At 40.8% G+C, this 22,521-nt stretch overlaps 1 protein-coding gene across 4 annotated transcripts in view; it reads left to right on the top strand.

The window, feature by feature from the left end:
* The window catches only part of aff4 (AF4/FMR2 family, member 4), a 36,880-nt gene that overhangs the window by 9,300 nt on the left and 5,059 nt on the right, over window positions 1–22,521 (top strand). The window contains exons 1-19 of one of the 4 annotated variants that reach the window (XM_084373675.1): window positions 2,019–2,225; window positions 6,816–6,945; window positions 10,553–11,338; window positions 11,684–11,722; window positions 11,876–11,962; window positions 12,386–12,413; window positions 13,265–13,328; window positions 13,544–13,636; window positions 14,940–15,084; window positions 15,276–16,008; window positions 16,126–16,274; window positions 16,865–16,950; window positions 17,665–17,899; window positions 19,096–19,193; window positions 19,612–19,675; window positions 21,461–21,597; window positions 21,926–21,997; window positions 22,142–22,235; window positions 22,374–22,417. In XM_084373675.1, coding sequence (XP_084229801.1) covers window positions 2,209–2,225; window positions 6,816–6,945; window positions 10,553–11,338; window positions 11,684–11,722; window positions 11,876–11,962; window positions 12,386–12,413; window positions 13,265–13,328; window positions 13,544–13,636; window positions 14,940–15,084; window positions 15,276–16,008; window positions 16,126–16,274; window positions 16,865–16,950; window positions 17,665–17,899; window positions 19,096–19,193; window positions 19,612–19,675; window positions 21,461–21,597; window positions 21,926–21,997; window positions 22,142–22,235; window positions 22,374–22,417 — 3,101 coding nt within the window. In that variant the 5' untranslated portion in view covers window positions 2,019–2,208. Of the gene's footprint in view, window positions 1–2,018; window positions 2,226–6,815; window positions 6,946–10,552; window positions 11,339–11,683; window positions 11,723–11,875; window positions 11,963–12,385; window positions 12,414–13,264; window positions 13,329–13,543; window positions 13,637–14,939; window positions 15,085–15,275; window positions 16,009–16,125; window positions 16,275–16,864; window positions 16,951–17,664; window positions 17,900–19,095; window positions 19,194–19,611; window positions 19,676–21,460; window positions 21,598–21,925; window positions 21,998–22,141; window positions 22,236–22,373; window positions 22,418–22,521 lie in introns of those variants that run through there. The other 3 variants (XM_084373676.1, XM_084373678.1, XM_084373677.1) reach the window with 3 other exon arrangements.

Raw genomic sequence — 22,521 nt, 5'->3', positions numbered from 1 at the left:
GAAATGACATGATGTTGCCAGTTTTTGTTCTAGATAACAATCCTCGCGACATGCGATGATAACACATTTGCCAGCCCGTGTCATCATCATCGTGTTCGGCTGATGAAAACATCTCCCTGGTTGTTACAGCCGGAAACTGTGCGTTGTCTCTTTAACAGTCCGCACTGGTGCTTTGCCCTGTGCTCGGGGCATAGTGGAGGGAGGGAGGGAAAGGGAGGTTGTTGATGGAAAGACGGGACGTGATTGGCTGGGCCATGCTCAGGGCAGTGACATCACATGGAGGAGAGGTCCTGTGGTGTAAAATAACATCTCCTTTTATGGGACGAGCTGGAGCGTTCCATTCTCGGAGAGAGGTAAAATTTTAGTTCACCTCTCGCTGCTCCCTCAGTGCTGTTCTTGTCTCTGTAGATTGACTCCCTAATTGGCCTGTGAGGCTGTTTTATTAATTAATTTAGTTTATTCCAAGATAATTTACTTATTTAGTGTTTATCCTCTGCCTCTTATTTTATTATCTTTGTTTTAATTTTCTTAATTTTTAGGTTTGAAGTTGAAATAAACTGCCTCAACACTTTTCTTCCCCTCTTTTCTCCCAGTTTCTCGGAATCGATTCAATACCTTAGGGAGTAATTACTCAGATTAAGTTTTTTAAACATTAATGTTTTTGCAGTCTTTACAAATGCCTCATCATCACTATGCCTTGTTGTATTGAGCAGTGTGCATATTTTCATTCATAATTTACTGAGATTAAAGTAGGGATAGACAGTTACTGGGCTGGCCGATTACTAAATACGATAAGAAAGAACTGTAGACAATAGACAAATTATAAAAGTATAAAAGAAGTAAATGCTGATATTAGTGCCAAATAGAAAACCAATAAAAACAAGCTAGATTTAGGAAAATGACTTGGCTAAAGCTAAAATAGAAGTATATATAGTATATACAATGATGAGATAATAAAAGGTTTAAAGTTAATTTAATTTACCAGAAATTAAGAAAAAGTACATGAATAAGAAATAACTGATAAAAGATACAATATGATGAAGAGCAACTCAAGGGATTCATGCATTGTATGGTATTGGCCATTTCATGGTCATGGTTTTTGTCCGATAGTCACCACCACTCTCTCCACAAGAGAATCTGATTGATTACACATCACGAGTAACAGGCTACAACTATAGTTTTCAAATATAAAATAAATCGCAGAAAGATGTTGTGGAGTGGAAGGGTAAAATAGCAGAAAATGTTGTGTAAGTGTTAATAAAATACCTTATAAAAATATGAATATTCAATACATCAGGTCACAATTGACACAACATTTGGGGCATAAAACTTTAGATTTTCATTTAAAGATGAATATAGCAAGGTTTGTTTACTGTGTGTCAAGAACATCAGCATATGAGTTAAGAGACGGTGTATTGATCCTGCGAAAAATGAGCGTTGAAACGGTTTCAAATATTCCGAATTGACATGTATCGATATTTTGGTATTTTTGACTAAACCAGTTTCAAATATTGGTTATCAGTCTCCTTGATTACCAGTATTCTGTGTCATATCAACCCTCAAAAGAATAGCCGGTCCCAAATTAAAAGATTCTTCTTCTCCTCACTGGGCCGTTTTTCCTCAAAGCTGAAGATTAAAATTGGCTCACAGCGCCGTTAGCATTTAAGGCAAGAGGAACCACCAGAACTGTCTGGCACCCTTGTGAAAAGGAGACATGCCAAATCTCCCATTTTTTCCTCTCTCACTCTCCCTCTTAACATTTACACACCCAACGCACTCACCCTCATACTTATCCGCCCCCAGCCTCTTATCACCTCGCTTGTTCTGCACACACGCTTTAACCTCAAAAACACTACACAAAAAGCTGCGGCGCTCTTAGACTTCACTCAGCATGTGACCACCCCCGCTGTTTGCCGACGTGGTATCTCCCGCGAGAGAGCAGTCACCTCCCCTCCCTAAGTCAGATTTGTCTCCGCTCCAAGGAAATACACTGTACCTTCGAGTCGAGTAAAGAAACTGTAGTTACACTCTTCCAGCTGGACACCCACAGATACATTTAGGGGATAAAAGGGGGCCAGGTTGTCTTCACTGGAGGAGGTTGGCGTAGAAATTTTAGGCTGACAAGTCATGACGAGAATACTTCTGAATCCCTGGGAGATCCTGTGAACCCTCCTCCCTCCTCCTTCCAATGTTTCAGTGGTTGGGGCCATGGCCTCTCAGTCAGGGTAAGAAATGTTCGGCTAGTTGGCTGCTTGACTTATTTCTCTTGGTGTCTGGGAAGAATAAAGCGCTTCATTAATGTTCAGTGTCATACATGCCATTGTAAATGTTTTTGGATGGCCTTATATAATGGTTGTCACAGAAGCCCAGTCCTGAATTCATGTTACTCAGATGACCATCAGTTCTTCCCTTTTTTTTTTAATATGATCATGTTAAAGTAAGTGACCTGGCTGTTATGTTGTGAGTTGGAGACAGATGAGCTGATTAATTTGGGTACAGAGCGAGCTGTCTTTTCAACTCTGCAGACTTTGACCTTTTCAGTCTGCCACACTGTTGAATGATTACAATAAACATAGCTGGCCATTACACTTTGATGATAATGAGTGCCATTTAAACTCACGTTGTGTAAGAAGTAATTTGCTTAGGCTTGTTTCCATTTCTTTGTTTTGAATCTTCATCGCCTACCTTACTATGTTGGCTGAATGGCTTTTTCTGGCTTGGGCCCTGGATTCAGGCTAAAAGAAAGGCTCATTTTTGATTTGTGCCTTTAACATTTGCTCTTCAAATTAGTAAAATTAAGGTTTGCTTGTACCGAGTGCTGCTCCAACCAAGCTGTTATTGAGATATGGTGCTACTTAGTGGTTTTCCAGAACGCCGCAGGTTATTGAGTCATGTCTTACACATATAGAGCCCACATCTTTGCTACTGCTCTCAGAAAAGAAATAAACAATATGGGGCCCCACTTGGTAAAGGAAATCCCCCAATAGTTGGTTAGAAAAGTTGGGATTCAACTTGAAAGTAAGTTGGAGATGCTGTATGGTATGTAGCATTAGCTGATGGCTGTGGTTGGGGATATCCCTTCCACCATGCTGTAGTAGTAGCAGCACAAGATTTTTTTGGAGCAGCTATCACATGTTTCTGTACCCGTCGCTGTCTTTTGTAAAGCCACACTTGCGCACAGCAGCTTCTGTCCACTCTATTGTAAACAGTGTGTGTTGACACGTGGAGAACCGCCGATGTAGACAGACGTGCAGTAGGTTCAAAGTTTTTCAGCAATCAATAACTAGAAATGGAAAGTTTCTTAATAAGTGCTTCTAATAAAGTTCATTCCCTCATTTAATTATTTAGAAAACTTTAATTTGTGGCTTTATTTTTTAATTAGGAATGCACATTTTAAGGCACTTTTAGTTTATAGTTGGCTGCCATAACAATCAGTGAATCATGTTAGATTTGTGTTAACCACTTACATGATCTATATTTGGTGCAAAATCAGAGTGGGCTACATCAGGAGTTGTCTGTCACTATTCAACAACTTGCACAGCAATATCTAACCCCTATTGAGGGTACTAAATGTCTTAAGTCTAATAATATTACTTTGTATAAATGTCTTTTTGTATTGACTTGTATTTTTGAATGAATACATGTTCTCATTCCAGTATTTTGATATATTTGATAATACGGATAATATAATACATTTTTAACAGGTTGAATGCTTTACGCTGATTAATCGATTAATCATCAAAGCAACAAAAATGTACTTCCTGAAGAAATATAGTACAATGGTTGATTTTAGAGTCACATCCCCAGATCGTCAAATACTGACTCTTTGGCTTGGTGTCCAACTCGTGCTGCCAGCCGACAGCGTCAGGCTTTCACTTGTGCTTTGAGGCTGGTCTAAAGCCAATTTAAAAACCGGTCTGGCTCAGAGGCCTGATCCATATTCATACAGTGAAGACAAGTTTTCACATTCTTCAAAGATTTTCTTTCAGGTATGTCATGGGCTTATTAATTCAAAGCAAAAAGCACTTTATTTTCGTCCGTAACGAGGACTAGAGTGATTATTTGATAAACAAAACAGGAGATGAATCATTTGTTTGGCTTTTGATCTAGCCAAGAACGACAGAGGAACTTGTTAATTAAGTTTTTCTGATGTTGCAAAGGCACAAACAAACATTTCAGCTCTAGTATCATTGAAACCAAGAAAAGCCTCCCGTTTGATGTTCTTTTTAGTGCTGCTGTGCTACATGATGACCGGGTGTAACCCCCAGTTCACCTCCTAAAAACCAACAGATCAGGTCAATTAGTTGTGCAGAATGGACACGAGCAGTGTTTACAAAGGATCCAGTGCCTGGGGCATTCGACCACTTAGCACTATGCTAACTGTGCCCCATTCACACATTCAGCCCCACTCCAAAACTGACATTGACAGGCTCATTTACATGTTAAAGCTGTACCAGTGTACTAAATGTGCACCCTTAGAACATCATTGGTTTGTCTGATTATTTGTCTAGATGTAAAGAGTTTTATTTCCAGGACATGAAACCGGGGCTTTCGTGAACCACAGGTAACATTTATAACATGAAAGACCTTCAAATGATAGTTGGAGCGAAATGACTAACTTCAAGCAGAATTTATTATGTGGCTGCAATAAACCTAGGTCACTCTAGTAGACAGTGGTTGGTTGAAGCAAGTTTGTTGTTGTGCATTTTAACTCTTACAGTATCTGTTGTTTCATTTTGAGAATTGGCTCTTAGCTGTGCTGTAAGTCAAATAAAGTCCAGAGGTGATAACAGCGCAGCGTCGATGGATGTTTGGTTTATGGATAGCCTAAACGATGTTCTTTTCTTTACACTTCTGCTGATAAAACTGGTGTTAATGGCGTGTGTCAAACAGCTTCACAGTGGTTATGGCCTTGGTCTCTTCCTAAACCTTGCTGTAATGTAACCTAGTTGTAGTGATGACTCACAGTTGGGTGTTGTTTGATGATGTAAAACGGGCAGAAACTTTGTTAAAAGGTTGGTTGGGATATGACTGTTTAGACTTTCTGATAAGCTTACAGATGAATTATAAAAAACTTGGTACTGTTTTGCTTAAGTGCTGGAAAGATTTAGTTGATAACATTAGTAGGTGATTGATGTACGAGCAGAGACTTTAATAGTCTTAAATGAATAGCTTAATTTGTCATTTGACTGTCCTGTTTTTCCGCTCTGAAATCAGTTTATTCTTTTTGGTCCTATATAGTAAAGACTGAAAACACTCTTGTATGTTGTGTTTATGATCTAGGAGGAGGCTGTTTGGTTGTTGCTGCCTAATCATGCCCTGTCAACAGCCTTAAAATCATTGTTGTCATTGGCAGCGCTGTCCTCTTAAACCGCGAGGCGACACGCCTGACTTGTTTCAAGTTTAAAAGCTCCCTACAGTAGTTGTGCTTTCTGTTAACCACAGTGTGTGACAGGCAGAAGCCACACTTTGCCAGGCTGCTTGTTCCTGGTGAATATGAAAAGCTGGATCGTTGTTTAACCGCTTTAGAGGTTTGATCACATGTCCTTTCATTTGGTGCTGTTTGCCCCTGATGTGAATCCTTACAACCACTTGCAAGGTCTCTGTCCTCAGATAGCTCCTTCCTTTAATGTTTGCACTGCGAACTTTATGATCCATAGTACAGTAAATGGCAGGAACATGTGCCTATGGCTTCAAGCTATATCTTTTTTGCAGTAGGTTATTATTTAATCCTAATTACAGTCGGCTTTTTGCGGTTTCTGAGAAAGCTTTCATTCATTTCAAGCTGTTCATCCTTTTCATGTGGTGGTGGTGGGTATACGCTTTTTATAGTCTACTCCCAAATAGAGCTGCAACGATTATTGTCCTAGTCAAATAGTTGATCGACAGAAAAATGGTTATTTGTTTATTTGATAAGGATCGGATAAAATATAAATCAACACACTGAAACAACTATCAGTCTGCTGTAAGTATCAGTGTTTACATCAGATGCTAATTTGCAACACCTGTCCCTAGAAGGGCTCTTACGAAAATAAGAAACAATGCGATTTAAAAAAGGCATTAAATTGAGTACAGCATGTTACAATAAAGTACACATTTAAAAGTATTAGCTTTTAATTTGCAATATGTAAAAAAAATTAGTTTATAACAAATACAAAAATTACCTAAAATTATCAACAGAATGTGAATAACTTGTGTCAAAGACATTAATATACTCTGTGTAGCATGCTCCTGTGCTAACGGTGTAAACAAGAACTCCCCCTCAGTGGATTGGTTAGCTAAAAACCAAACACATTTACGTATATAAACCTCTCAATGTAGGACAACATTAAATGACCATAGTAGTAGTTTCAGCTGGGGTACAATTTTACCATGACCATCTGTACAAGGAGATTATTTGCAGTGGAAGTAGGCTACTGCACGTTGTCTAGACTAGTCTAAGCCTATTAGGGACTACTTTCTCCACAAGTCATCCCTGTGCTGCTCCCCTCATATTATGATGTGTGGGGTTTTGATAATGATGGTCCGACTTGTGGTTCACCCAAGAAATTGTGACTCAACGTAGACGATGCCAGCCTGACTGTATGAGCTTGTTGTGAAGAGTTGAGCTGGTAGTTGAGCTGGTAGTCATTTACAAACCAAGAAATCATAGCAGAAATGACTCCACAGGTGTTTCTTTCACAAGCGTCTCACTTTCATAACGCTCCTTCTTTTCCTGGTACCGCCATGAGATAAGAAGAAGTGTCTTTATTGTCCCCCCCCCCTCTCAGCGTGCTTTTATGTTGACTTGTTGTCGTTCTGTTTGTGTTTATCAGCAACATGAACCGTGAGGACCGGAATGTGCTCCGAATGAAAGAACGAGAAAGGAGAAATCAAGAAATCCAGCAGGGAGGAGGAGAGGCCTTTCCAGCGAATTCCCCTCTCTTTCCTGAGCCCTACAAAGTGGTAAATGTCTTTGCCTCACATTTAGTTTTTCACGTGTAATTTATGAGTCAGTAACGAGGAATTTGTGACTGACAGGAAGCGAGAAGTGCACATACTACACGGAGAGTCATGTCAATGCAGTTCAGTCAGCACATTTGTTGGGGACATTTATGAAACCCTTTCTTTCGTTTAGCTGTAAGTCGATTAGTTTTTCCTCAGTTGTTGTCAAGAAAATCCTTTTATTTGATTTATGCTTGAGAGTACAGTTTGTTCCTGCTTCATTAACGAAGAAGAAGGGATTGCGTGTTGTTCTTTCACACAGTGACCTTCAGGATCCTGCAGTCTGGGTTTGTTTACAGTTTGTGAGATGAAAGCTAAATGGGGCAAGCCTGAGATGTGCTTTAATACCCATGCGGGAGCTGTTTTATGTGACATGTCTGAACAAGCTCCACTGACGACGACAGTCCTCGTATGATCTCACATAAATTTCAAGATGTAATTGGCCGGTCTGTGTGCCAAAACGGCATGTGGTTATGTGAATCATAGGTTTTAAAAGCCAAATTAAATAATGGGTTCGTTGTCAGATAGTCAGCTCTCGACTAACGCTGCACACAATACAAAAGAGGCAGTTGGAATGACAGCACCTGTCTTTGGTAAGCTGTTTTGTAGTGCAGCTGAAGAACGTAAACATAAGAAACACGCCAGCCATGTCTTCCTCCTCCTCCTGCTCAGGCACACATAGATGTAGGCCAGCCAGCTCCTGCCCTGGTCAATGTAATTGTAAAGAGGATTTGAGTTCTCCGCACAGGTCTAATCTTTGCCACTAACCAGATTTGAGTAGAGGTAAATGGCTCCTCTCCTTAGCGAGAGAGCTAACCATCAAAGACGCAGCGAAGAATGTGTCCTGACAGGTTGGGAATTGAAAGGCTACCAGAGGTGAGTGATGAGTGCAGGCGGTGTGTGTTTTGGACCACAACAAGTGAAAGCTGACTTTGAAGAAGGAGAAAGTCCTTGACCTTTTGCAAAGATTAAAAAAAAAAAAAAAAGCATCAGCAGCAAATAATTTTATTGTGCATATCTTTTCTTCTGGATGGCATACTGTGCTATAGCGCAACACATGTTAGGAAAAGGCCAACTGTTTAAGGCACTGGCCTTTCTACACTATCTCCCTATCTCTTGCTTCTCTGAGCCTTACGTAAGCTTCAGTACGACTTTTTCCCTTCGCTCTGTCATGCTCCAGTAAGTGCAAGTTTACTGTGTTCTGCATTAAAGGCCATGTGTGCACGCAGCTGCAGCTGTGGCCTCCCAGATGTAGACCAGCAAGGCAGTAACATTTTTATGGTGCAGAGTTTAGGCACTTGTAACTCAGCTGCACAGAATGAAGAGCACAAGATTATCTGAAGAAAATTAGAGCCCCGTAATGTTGGGGTTTTTTTGTTGGTTTTTTCAGGGAGTAGGAGAATAAACTATAAACTATTTATTTTTATATTTGGTGACAGAACGTGCACATTGTATGTATATATGTGCATGGGTTTTTTTAATCAAAGATTCATTGGATGCGATTATTAGGATAGGATAAATTCACCTCAGAATGAACTATCAAGTCACTATCTGCACATCCTCATGCTGATGGAAAGTCGAGTGAAGTGTTGTAATCCACAGAACATATCTGGAGCTTCACAGCCACACAGCATTGCAGCATTCTCTAAACAACAGAAGTATATGGGGAGTAATTTTAAAACTATAAAAAACAACTGGAAAAACATTAAATGGCTGCGTACAATTCATCGGTCGTAACCCGTGCACCCACTTTAGACAGGGTGTGTGCTAGCACTATTAGCTTAGAAGCTACAGTGAAGATTTCAGCTTTAAAAAAAGCGTTTAAATAATGTCTTTTTAAATCAATTTGATCTCTGGGCTTTTGGAGACTTGAATTATGTCGGACAGCAAAACAAGAGCCATTTTGTGGGGGGTTTTTCCAGTTGTTTTTTTATGTTTTGAAAAAAGTCCTTGTCTAGTTCAGTTGCTCAGGAGAATGCTGCAACTGTTTTGCAGTGAAGCTCCAGAAATGTTTTGAGGACTATGAAACTTCACCATACTTTCCATCTGCTTGAGTGTAAGTAGTAGAAGCTTTTTAAGAAGGCTTTTTGAACCAAATTGTGCCAAGATCAAACTTGTCGCAGAAACTAAGCAAAGAACATAACTCAGGAAATCAAAATCCATCAAGAACCACAAAGATTAGGCAAATTAGACGGTTATCAGATTAAAAACTGATGGTTAGGTTTGTCATTTTTGCATGGGAAAAGTTACCAGAGGAAAGTTGGAAGAGCTAGCAATCAGTGTTATGGTCCTTGTAATTTACTGTTGTGGAAAGCCAATATTTGAAGTAATGTTAGGAGGATAGTCCCTTGGTCAGGATTGGGGAGTTTTTGCTTGGCAGAAACTAAAACTTGATCAAGGTTTCCTCTTGTCAACATGGAGGCGGAGTTCCTGAGTTCTTGAACAGGTTCCTGAGAGAGGTCCTGTGGACGAAAGGCTGTAGCAAAAAGTTTTGACAGGTATATAAAATGGCACAGTGTTAGTATCATGTTACTATAATACAATATTTACAGTACAGTACAACTTTCTTGTTTTTATTCTGCCAACTCACAAAAGCGCTGCAATCACAGTCTCTGTAAACACTGAGTTTGTTGAGCAAACTGTGGAATGAGTTCAGCTGTTTCCAATTTACCTTGAGAACTTTCTTTTTAGTCATGTTTTAAACATCGGCCGACAGAATGTGTGTAGAGCCATAACATCAGCCTTTTGAAACACACATATTAAGTACTCGTATTTTCAAAAGCAGAGGGAGACCTGGAGCTCTAATGTAATCATAATAATGCGCGTCATTTATGCCCGTACAACAAAGTGAAACCAACTCTTTATTAAGAAAAATGGGTGATGCTACACAACTACACATGTTTGAGCTTGGTTTTGCTAGCAGGAGCTAGTGGTGTGCATGTTATGACCAAGCTAGTTAACATTTCCTGCTTGTGTTTCCTCCCCCTCTGTGTGAATCTGTCAAACAACATGAAGGTCTGAGGCTGCATGTGAAACTGGATATTCTGTACAGACGTCTGTCACGGGCTGATTGCAGGCAGGTCTCCTGGAATCTTTGGCCTCAAAGTGATTGATTAACCTCTGTGTTGTAACTATGGGAAGAGTCTTATCTGTGTTCACAGATGGGTGTGGGCTGATCTGGGCCTGAGTTTGAACAATCTAACTGCGTGATTGGCTGATTACTCCTCTCTCTATGTTCGACTGATTATTTTATCAATGTTCAGTCAATTATTGGCACATGGGACTAAGATTCATTTGTTTCTTTTGTCAGATCTTTAAGTTTTTCTTTGTAGAAATGAAGCATTTTCTCTCCATTTTCTATGTTTTTGATGGAAAGCAATTAACCCAAGTGTTGAACTTGTGCCCATAATGACTGTGTTCTCTGCCCCCCTTCTCTCCTCTCTGCTTTCCCTCTTTTCATTTTTCTCATTTATTTTCTTCTCTATGCCTGTCTTTTTTTATTTTCTTCATCATCACACTGTCCTCTCCCTCACCTCTTCTTTCCCCCATTCTCTGCTTCTCTCTTCAGTCCAGCAAAGAAGATAAACTGTCCAGCCGTATTCAGAGCATGCTGGGCAATTACGACGAGATGAAAGAGCCGATCGGTGACCTTCCAAAGCTCAGCGGAAAACCCTCTAACAGCTCGTCTTCCTCTGAGGAGAAATCGGGCCCACCTTTGTTTAGCGGGGACCAGCGCGGCGTCGGTAGCAGCAGCCAGAGCAGTAAGTGGACTCCTGTCGGCCCCGCGGCAGGTGGATCTTCATCCCAGTCCCAGAAACGTTCAGGACTTAGTAGCCAGAGGGGCAACGGCGGCAGTAGCGGCAGCAGCAGCAGTAGCCAAAGACACGGAGGGGAGGTGCGGGAAAAGAAGTCAAGTAAACACAGTGGAGGGTCAGAGCATTCAAAGTCGCACACATCGAGTCCGGCCAAGGGCTCCCTGAGTTCCTCCAGCAGCAACAGCCACCTGCGGAGCTCCTTGTCTGCGGAGCAGCATCACAGCAAGGAGCGCTACCGCTCCAAGTCCCCACGCGACCGAGAGGCCAACTGGGACTCGCCCTCGCGGGTACACACCTCCTTCCCCAGTGGACAGCACTCGAGTCAGGCCTTTCCACCATCTCTCATGTCCAAACCCGGCTCCATGCAGCAGAAGCCCACAGCGTATGTGCGGCCTATGGACGGCCAGGAAACGGCAGAACCCAAGAGCTCACAAGCAGAAAGCTACAGCGGGCAGTCGCACAGCAGCACCATGGGAGAGATGAAGTCCAACAGCAAGGCCTCACTTTCCAAACTCAAGATCCCCTCACAGCCCGTAGAGGTACGACTTGTCCAGCCTTCTATTTTTAGCTTATTTTGAACCCTGCAGCTTATGTACACAGAGAGGGTGGACTGTGCACATGTGTCACTGAAGATATAAATCTTCTGAAAGTTACATGCAGGATTTAGACTGAGAATAGCAGAGCTGTGTTTATGTTTGAAGCATATATTCATAATGATGTAATAACTGGAATAAATTACCTCACAGCATGTTACACTTGGCCTGACTGAGCTCCTAAGTCTCATAAAATGCCTGTAGAATGACTCATGCTACTGAAAATGGATGCTCACCTGCTGCACTGTGTTGTTTGTGAACATGTGCTGAACTTGATGTTTCTGTCCGCAGGGATCCGGTGACGCCAACTGTGTTGATGAGATTCTGAAGGTATGTGCCTCCATTATGTTGTGCTAAAAACCAAAAGTTCAACCTTTTCAGCCTACTGCCTCGAGTCAATGAAAGAGCATTTAACATTACTCACACCTTTTACAACTAAATTGAGCATTCCTTCCCCGTGTTTTTTCTTTTTCCGTCTTGCAGGAAATGACTCAGACGTGGCCCCCTCCGCTGACAGCCATCCACACCCCCTGCAAAACTGAGCCCTCCAAGTTTCCATTCCCCACTAAGGTCAGCATTACCCTGTTTTTGTTGTTCAAAATGATTATGTGTCGTGATGAATTAATTAGGCTTAATTAGTTGTTTATGACTTTTGTATGGTTCAGACCTTACATAACACATGCACACAACCAATCAAGGGAGAGCTTGTTTGGTGAATGTCTAATTGGAACTATGATGCGTGATGGCACTTATTATTGATGAATATTTAATGTGATGGAAGTAGAAGTGCTTTACAGCCTGTTTTTGTGTTTATTTCACTTACTGCTTGCATGTAAGTATAAACAGCCCACAAATGAAGGAGGAATAAGTCCTTTTTAATTGATTGATTCATGTTTGTGTTTACTTATTCAGTGATTTGTCAGATGCAGCACATTTATATAATGGATTAAAGCACAAAAAATTAAGAATATGTCTCTTTCTTTTTCCCTTTAGGACTCTCACCCTTTTCCAAGTGGACACAGTGAGTATTACACACATTTTCAGTTAAATCTTTACAAAACAATTATGTATTCATATATTTCTGATAAACATGTTTATATATACTTATTGCCAGGGGTGGCAGAAGTGCACACAATCTTTACTCAAGTAGAAGTAACAAAGTACAGGCACTGAAATGTACTCAAAGAATAAAAGTAAAGAGTATCCCTCTGAAGGTCATTTCTAGCAGCCGTTTCTGTGCAAAGCTAACTGAACTTCACGTCACATTAATATAATTCAAAGACTATTAAACTTAAAGGTAGAATCAGTAGGATTTGTGCGAGCTGTTTGTAAATGCACCAGAAAGGTAGTTAGTAGTTGAGTCTCATTCCCAGGATGTCAAATACGAACATTTTGGATTGGTAAAGCATCCGTAGCAGCAACAAATTGAGAGAATAAAAAGATACTGGCATGGGGCTGCAGTGTCTTTGCAGAACCGAGACACTAAGGCGTCTTCCCTCCCCATTTGAGTCTCCCTCTCTGTCTGTTTCTGTCTTGTTACGTCTTTTATATTGTTTTTCGTCTTGCTACGTCTGCCATGCGTGATTTGCAGTCTTGTGATAATGGGAAGGCGGCGTGCAACGACAAAAAATACAAATGATTGATAATAATGCATTAAAACTAAAGTAACGTGCCTGTTTTAGAAATGTAAGAAGTAGAAAGTACAGATTTTTGTGTTGAAATGTAGGGAGTAAAAAGTTGTCAGAAACGTTAATACACAAGTGAAGTACAGATACCTGAAAAATCTATTTACGTACAGTCACAGACATTATTTGTACTTTACTTCCCACCTCTGCTTATTGCTCATCAGTCTTGTTTGTGTGTTTTTTTTAGAACGAGGCAGTTCTTCCAAGAGCTCCAGCAGCCACCAGCCCAAAGCTTGCGATGACCCACCAACGTAAGTGCTTCATCCTTTTTCTCATCAAAAGTTTGTAAGTTTCCCGGTAACTGAGGGCAGTCTACTGAAACACGTATTAATGTTGAGTTAAGAAACCTAAAGAAACCAGACATGCATCTATGGCCTCAGTAAATGCAGAGCCAGCATGCCCCAAACAGCAGCAATTACACTGCTGTAATAAAATCCAGAGATTTAATTTCATTCCTGTGTCTCAGTATGCTGGAAGATGACCTGAAGCTGAGCAGCAGCGAGGACAGTGATGGAGAACAGGACTCTGCCAAGAATGCCTCAAGGAACACATCAGCAAGGTAAAGCACAAAACAGACAGCTGTTAATGTTGTTTGCGGAAATAGGATACAGAGTTTTTGTTGCGACTGTGTCAGAGAGATGTTGACTTCAGCTTAAGTCTTGATGCAGTGGTTGTTTTGTGATGGCTTGCATTATATTCAAAGGCCTTCGTTAAATTATGTTGCTCATCTTGAGAGGGATCGTAAACAAGTTATTTCTGTATTTTATATTATGTTCCGTCAGCGGTGGTGCAATCCAACAGCACCACAAACGACAGCCTCAGAAATTAAAAGTGAATTAGAGTAGCACCTCCGCCAAAGCCCAAGCGTCCACTTTAATTAATTCAAGCCTAATATAAAATAAGACGTATTTAAATGCACATCAAATTGTACTTCCTCATAAATACTAGCCACCTAAATGCAACTGATTTTTTTTCTTCCTCAAGAGCCATGCATTATTCCTTCACAAATTAAAGAAAATGTTGAACATGTCGCTATGTTACCGAAAGCGAGGAGGAAAAAACTCCTGGCTCTTTCCCATAGTCTGGAGCCGTTCCAAAAGGTAATGGAGTCTATTCTGGGCTGAGACTCGTCCTCCATCCAAGTTTCATGGAAATCCGTTCAGTAGTTTTTGTGTTATCCTGCTGAGAAAACCAACCAACAAACAGACGGACACAGGCGAAAACATAACCTCCTTGGCGGAGGTAATCATCACCTTAGCGGCACAGTTAAAAGATACTGGATTGCATAATATTGGAGGTTTGTTTGATTGTCTATCAAAAAGTCATCATATGTTGCATTTTTTAATCAAACCTAAAAAATAGGGAAATGTCAAGTTTTCTACATTTCAGGACTTTCTGCACCAATAAACAACTTTAAAGACTGTGCTGGGTTCAGTTTGTTGTTAGCTACTGGTCCTTGTCACTGCAGTAGCTGGTTTATCAGGGCCTCTATGCAGAGTTGTGTGTGATCCCGGGGGGGTAGCGTCAACCTTTGCACACATTACATCCATACCTTCCCCAAGGCCAACAGTGAGTTATCAGTGACAAGTACTGCAGTGGGTTGCAAATTCTCAGTTCTGGAAAAACACAGCTGAAAAATGTACAAGTGACAAATCCAGTATGGATCAGTTTGAAAAACATTTGAGCTGTATGTAAAGATTAAAAATAATCCTGAGCTTTAAACTTGTTGCTGTCTGTTTGACCAGAGAGGTTTCGAACTGAACAACTGTACAAGACTTGATGCGTTCTGCAGTATGCTATACATGTACAAAAGTGTATTTTCTGCACTCACTATAATGCTGTTTGACTCTTTTCTGTAACAGCAATAACAGTGAAGGAGCGGAGCAATCGCGGGATGACTCGAGCAGCCACAGTGGCTCAGAGAGCAGCTCGGGCTCGGACAGCGAAAGTGAAAGCAGCACGACAGACAGCGAAGCCAACGAGCACCCGCGACCCGCCTCTCCTGAAGTAATAACAGTAAATTTTGTTTAAAGCAGTACTCAGTGATGATTTATCAAACATTAGTGTTGTTAACTCCTAAATCTACCCTTATTTTGGGGTTGGATTAATAAAAGATATCGATTGTTTTCTTTCTGCTAATAATTTTGCCCACTAAGATAATTTCTTGCATTTCTGTGTTGACTCCTGCTCACCTTCAGCCTGAACAACCCACGGCCAACAAATGGCAGCTGGACAACTGGTTCAAGAAGGCCCCGGTGGACAATAATGTTCCAACAAAATGCAAGAAAGAGGGCAGAGACAACAGCTCAGGGCGAGGCTATGGTAGCCAGGGAGGGGGCTCAAAAGACTCAACGGCACCCACCCCAAGCAGGGACCTAAGGGCAGCACAAAAGGGTGCAGAGGGTGGCCGTGGCCGGCAAAAGTCTCCCGCCCAGAGCGAGGGGGGCACGAACCCACGAAGGAGTGTTGGTAAAAAACAGCCTAAAAAGTCTGAGAAGCCTCCAGTGGTGGAGGAACCCAAGGGGGGTCTGAGAGTGGAGAGCGAGCCGGCTCCGGAGATCCCTCCTCATCGGCCCAAAGCTGCTACCAAGGGTTCCCGCAAACCGAGCATAAAAAAAGAGCCGAAATCCTCCCCGAGGCCGACCGCGGCTGCCGTCACCACCACCGCAGATAAACGCAAGGCCAAGGCGCCCACCAAGACTTCCCAGAAGTCTCGGGAGTTTGTTGATACGGACTCATCGTCGTCAGACTCTGAGGAGAATGACAGCATCCCGTCCTCGTCGCAGACGCCCAAGTACACAGAGAGCATCAGGACCCCTGTGTGCGTGTTCTCTCCAATGGAAGAGAAAGAGCTGTTGTCTCCGCTCAGCGACCCTGAGGAGCGATACCCTGTGAGGCAGCCTCAGCAGCAGGTTTTACTAGTGAAGATAGGTCAGTGGACACTGATTCTTATACTCTCACTTGTGTAGCTGTGGAGTGTACACTCGTTAAGCTTTTCTTTACTTTGGATCGAATTAAACCCTTCCCTTCCCTTCCCATTTCCTATAGATCTCAGCTTGTTGTCGAGGATCCCAGGGCGGACCTACAAGGAGCCTGTCGAGATAAAAGTGGAGAGGGATGAGTCTCTAGACAGGGACAGCAACTTCAGCAAGCAGAGCTCTGAGAAGAGTTCTAGTAAGGCCAAGAGGAAACACAAGGTATGGGACTCGACAGAGCAGGTTCCTGTCTGTTGTCTGCTGTTTTGATTCCAGTCCTGTCAAAAACATTTTCCTCACATGTATTTCTTGCTTTAAGAAGAGCACAAGGAGAATAAAATAGCACCCACCTTTTTGTAAAGGGTTATGTTTCCAGTATGATCTTGCACATTGTATGACGATTTCTTTGGAGCTTTATTGTTTTTACTGTCATAGCCTTCCAACAGGATACCGTATCTCTTCAGACTTCCAAACAGATTTTCATTAAAACAAGAAAATGCCTCCGGGCCAAAGAACAATTGATTCATTTTTTGGTAGAGATCCAGAACTGGAAAAACCACCATTAGGTGATTGTGCAATTTTTTTAATCATAGCTGTGAAACTACCAGAAAAGAGACTTAGAATCTGATGTGATATCCATCAACTTGGACAATCATTAAGCATTGGCAGAAGGTTGCACTTTACCTTGTAAAAGTTCAAGTGCTTGGTTGCAAATTTTTCGTGTCAAGTTGCTACAGATTCATGTATGCACACCAATAAAATCATTTAACGTGTCTTTGCTTTTCATTTTTTTCCAATCTGTTTATCTTTAGAACGACGAAGAAGGCACCAAGCCAGAAAACAAGAGAATCAAGCTCGAGGAGAAGTCTCTATCGCATCATAAAAACAGCAGTAAAGAGTGAGTATTCTACCTTTTCCTCCTAATTGTCATTCACAGTTGAACCCTCTGCACAGCGGGAACTCTTGGCACACTTGGTGCGACAGTAGTACTTCATTTTGTTACAAGCAAAACAAAGCTTGCCAGGTGTGTTTATCTCTGTTCTAACAGTTCATAAAATAAATCCTCTGAACTCTACTGAACATCATAAAAGTGTAAAAGCACAGTCACGTGGCTTGTTTATTACACTGCAGCCTCTTCAAGCTGCACCTCTTAACCTCTATTTAAATGACACTGCTGGCGATGTTTTTAAAACACCTTGAATGTTAATATTTAGTCTTTGAGTGTTAATATTTTGTGATGCAGAGTGCACTCCTGACACAAAACTGGTCCATTTAAGTGATTTTAAAAAAATAATACAGTATGTTTTATAGACCGAGCTGCAACAATTAACAACTATTTTGATAAGTGATTACTGGTTGAAGTCATTTTACATGTAAAAATGGTAGAAAATGCTATTTTCAGCCTCTTGCATATGTAGATTTCCTGATTTCCACTGTTTTGTATCCTTAACTAAATATCTTTGGGTTTTGGACTTTTGTTTGTGGAGTTTGAGAAGCTGGGATAAACATTTCTGACTATTTTCCGACATTTTATAGACTAACTATTATCGATTGATCTAGAAAATAATCTTCAGCTCTAGCCTCAATGTTTTACAATGATTATTCTCACCAGATCTAAGAGGTCTTTGGAGAAGAAAGAGGAGCCAGTCCCCTCTCCCTCCATGTCAGGTCTCCAGCGGACGCCCAAAGCAGAGCATCCAAGTCGGAAGAGGACGGTCAGCCAGTCCTCCACCTCTTTGTCCAGCGGGACAGGAAGTGGGAAGGAGGGAAGCCACAGCACCAAGGGCAACTCCACCTCCAAACACAGAAAAGGAGAGGACAAGGGACGCAGCACGCGCGATGGAAAGGTGGGTGTGAGTAACTTTATCGCCAGGGCATTTGGAGTCTAAATACCTGGCAGGCTCTGTGTGTACTGTGAAGTGCGAGTGCAATCTTTCATCATGTTTGCCAACTGTGCAGGGTGTACCCCAGGGAATTTAAATAACAAAGCAAGCATGGCGGGGGAAAAAAGGGCCAACAACACAGCCAACACAGCCTTATGGATTTTAATGTGTACTTCATGCAGGCTTTCTATAAAGTCTTGAAAATTTGGAAAAAGCTTAATAACAGGGGTGTCACAATTTCAATCCAATATCAACAAGATGTTTCAGAGATCTTTTATTGATGAGAAGACGGTTCACTTGTAGAGGAAAAACAGAACTAAACTGATAACGTATCCAAAGATCCTTAATTAATTTACTTGAGAAGATGGTTTACCCTGAGCAGGTTTAAGTAACCAAACTTTATCAAACTGAATTTCTATCTTTTGTTGTTTATTTGTTGTTTATATTGAATCACTGACGGGTGGTATTTTTTGTTGTTACTCTAGAATCTTTCAGTTTGGGTGAATAGTATTTGAACCTGTCTAATCGCAACCTGCGGAAAGACACCAGGATAAAATCATCCTATTTGATTTGGAGAATTGTGACACCCCTAAATTATTAACATTTTGTTTCCAAGGTTAGAAAAACGGTTTAATTCAAATGTACTCCTTTAAAAATGCTTCATTTTCAACATAATCTGGTGTAACATCTCTACAATCATTCATGAGAACCAAAAATCTGTTAATGTTTGAAATAAAATAATATAATAGTTGTATTTGTTTGTCTCCTGTAGTTGAAATTAACCAAGTAGGTAAATAAAGGGTATAAAGGAATTCTGTTTGCATTTGTATGTATATAATATATATATAACTAACTCATTTAGATGTGATAATGAAGGCTTCCAGACTCTAGAAACATTTGATTCAGGTACATTGAGAGTGCTTGCATTTTACCCTTTAAAAGGGTATTTGTATGTAATTGTTCCTTAGGGGGTATGCTTGTTTTTAATCAGATTCACGTCACTAATGAGTCAAGTATTTCTTTGGCTCTGTATATCCATGGACACATTTCTGCCTCCAGACTCCCTCAGTCTCACCCTTTTCTCTGTTTTATCCTCCACTTCAAACACCAGGCCCCTTTTTTCCTGAAACTTTATTCCCTCTCGCTTGCTGTCTCCGCAGGAGAAATCCTCAAAGGGCTGCGATAACCAGCTGGCCGTTCCTCCGCTCTCCACGGACGGCTCCAAGTCTCAGAGATCCAAGCTGGTGTTTGAGGACAGGTAAGAGGAGCTTTTTCCACTGTGGATAACCCCTCAGCAGGGTATGCAGAAAGAAACTGCTGTGGGGATCTAGGGTTGCCTTTGATGCATAAAGCTGTAGGAGGTTGGGGAGGTCGTGAATAGACGTGCCTGCGTGCAGGAGAGATGACGTAAATTTCCATTTTAAAAGGCTCTCTGCTGGGAGTCTGTGTCCTTTTCATGCGGAGGTGAAGAAACAACACAGTCTATTCTCATTTTTGTGTCTTTTGTTTCAGGATTTGATTTAATTGTAGAATAGGGATGTTAGCACAGAACCTGAAAGTAAACATAAAATATTCTGTGAGGAGGAATGAATGTAGAAGCTGACATTGTTCTTAAAATGTTTTTAGTGGCTCAGAATACTTCATGATTACTGATAATTGTAATTATTGTGTTTCAGGGTCCATTCAGCAGATCACTACTTACAAGAGGCCAAGAAACTCAAACACAATGCAGATGCACTGGTAAGAGCAAGCGCCTTTGGGTATTTGCATATGAAATTGAGATGTTGGTGTCAGTTGCTGCATGCAAAGAAGTGAGAGGAGAGTAAAACAACATCCTGGTGGGATTTTGCAGGGGGCTGATTGCTCTATCGCAACACAATTTCAGTTTAGTATTCATTGCGCTGACTTGTAAATTAACCTTTTAAAGTTTAAGGTCTCTGTTTTTTAGATTTCATGCTCAAAAACCTTGAGATCACAAACAAACATAAATGCTTTTGTTATTGGGTCACTGAAAGATGAACAGGACTGTATGTATCTGCAGCTCTGGTGTCGGTTACTTACCTGGGGCTTATGAGATACCTGACTCTGCTGCATGTTATTCCCACTCAAAATGTTCTTCATTTACTTTGTTGCTGCAAAATGACAACAAAACAGAAAAAAACGTATACTTAAATTTATGCTGCATTCACGTGCGAGCCAACTCTGGGAATTCATTTGCATTGTATCGCTCAGAGCATTTCAACAACACATTGGCAGCTGTCCAGTATTTGAGTGAAAAGGAAGAGCAAAGGAAACAAAGGATGCACTATATGACTTTGGTAAAAGGTTCTCATCAGTAATCCAATGTTTACTTTCATCCACCATGTTTCAGCATCGTATGACGGTAACTTGTCGTCACAGTTTTCTCTTTCCAAGTTGTTGTTCCAACTTGACAGGGCATTCAAGTGAATGCACATTTAGACAAACCAATAATACAAACAAACGCACCTTGTTGCTGAGAATTAGGCACCAACATTCATTTTTGTTCTTTTTAAAAATATTTTACATTCTATCCATTGTAGATGTACCTGGATTACAATTCATTAAACCACACTAGAAGGTTCGTACTTGCTTTATCCCAAATGGTTCCAACAGTGTTCTAACTTAAGTTACCACAATATCAGATTTTCACTACACGATTATCATGGCCAGTGAAATCACGATAACGATATTAAAGTGGTATCTTGAATATATATATTTTTAAATGCTAGCAAGCAAATCTGTCTAAAATCTCTATTTTATTTGCCAAAAAAAACATAAAAGTCAAGGAAAGTGGAGAGTCTGTAACCATAACTGTAAAAAGTGTACAAAAATAACAATTGCTACTCAGTAACAGGTGTGAAAAGGCAGCCAGATGAACTCATGAACAAAAGCTGCAGGGCTGATCTGCCTTGGATCATTCAGACGATATTACCATATTTGTATTATTAACACTATGAATAGTTCATTTTTTAATATCAGAGGTATTGGGATTATTATGATTTGTGACACCACAAGATAAAGGCGCTTTTCATTTGGCCGCCTGTCGCTATAACATCCATGGGAAACACCAGATATGTCAGAGTGAGGAAAGAATTCAGCAAACATGTCTTAACGTGAAGTGAATAAAACTTTAATTCATTACCTCGTCTGTGAACATATCTGCCTGAGTCACGTCAGATAGCTTTTCATCTGCAACTGTGGTTGTTTAACGATGAAGACAACTGTCATGATCCGACACAAAACTACATCTTGTTTTTGTTATTATAGCAGCAGCAGCAGAAAATACATACTGTGTGTTTAACTGCTGCTGCTGTTATTTGATGAAAAAAGGTTGCATAATCCACACCAGGTCAAACCATGTCAGTTATGTAACCGGGTCACATCAAATTAAACATCATGTGAACAGCATTTAGTCCTCTACTGCTGTGACAGTTTGAGAAAGAAATGCAATGTTACACTTGTACCTATTGATTTTTTTTCATTTTCTGTTCCCTGCTGTTACAGTTGGACCGATTTGAGAAGGCGGTTTACTACCTGGACGCAGTGGTGTCGTTTGTTGAATGTGGTAATGCTCTGGAGAAGAGCGCCCAAGAGGCCAAGTCTCCCTTCCCAATGTATGCTGAAACGGTGGAGCTCATCAAGTAAGGAACAAACATAAATACCATCACCACTGTCACAGATCTGCAACTTAAACTCAACTGATTTTACACACCCTAGTCTTGTTGTTGCTTATATGTCACTTGAGGCTGCATCAGTTAGGGCTGAAGTCTAGTGTAGTTGACAAACAAAACAAATGAGCTTACCAAACCTCTGTCCCCTGCTCCTAATCTCTTCTTTAGGTCCACAGCTCAAGGCTACATTAGCCGCTACTATCACCACACACCCAAATCTCCAAATAAACTGTTTCTACGATGACTTGTAACTGTTTTTTCACCTCAAAACTAAACTAAATGTGTTCTCTGTGCTCAGATACACTATGAAGTTAAAAAGCTACATGGCCCCAGATGCTACATCAGCAGACAAGAGGCTAGCTGTGCTTTGGTAAGTACGCTAACTGAGATCTTAGGTGTTGTCCTGTTGTGTAGACAAGATATTGAGTACTTTGAGATGAAGGCTATTTGATTAAGGAATGTATTTATACATATCACCGGCTTTAGATCAATACTAACCCATTTCTCCTTCCAGCCTACGATGCCAGTCTCTCCTCTACCTGCGGTTATTCAAGCTGAGGAAAGACAGCGCACTGAAATACTCCAAAACACTCACAGAACACTTAAAGGTTTGTTTCCTAGCAGCTGAAATCTACATTTGCTTTCATGAACTCAGTGTAAATTCAACGTCATGTAGCTTTTCTGAGAATGCTAAACCTGCATCTTGACTGAGTGCATAATGATCTTCCTCTTGTTTTCTTTGACAGAATTCACTGAGTAACACCCAGGCTCCCTCTCCTGGAATGGGAAAGTAAGTCCTCTTTTTACTGTTCAGAGATTAAAAGTGATTGTAAGACATATCATTAATTGTTTTTCTTTTTGAATATCAGCACTTGTTGACTTGCTGTATTTTCA

The sequence above is a fragment of the Pagrus pagrus genome, assembly GCF_965226575.1.
Source record: "Pagrus pagrus genome assembly, chromosome: 14".
Taxonomy (NCBI): Eukaryota; Metazoa; Chordata; class Actinopteri; order Spariformes; family Sparidae; genus Pagrus; species Pagrus pagrus.
This window is presented reverse-complemented; position numbering and strand designations above follow the sequence as displayed.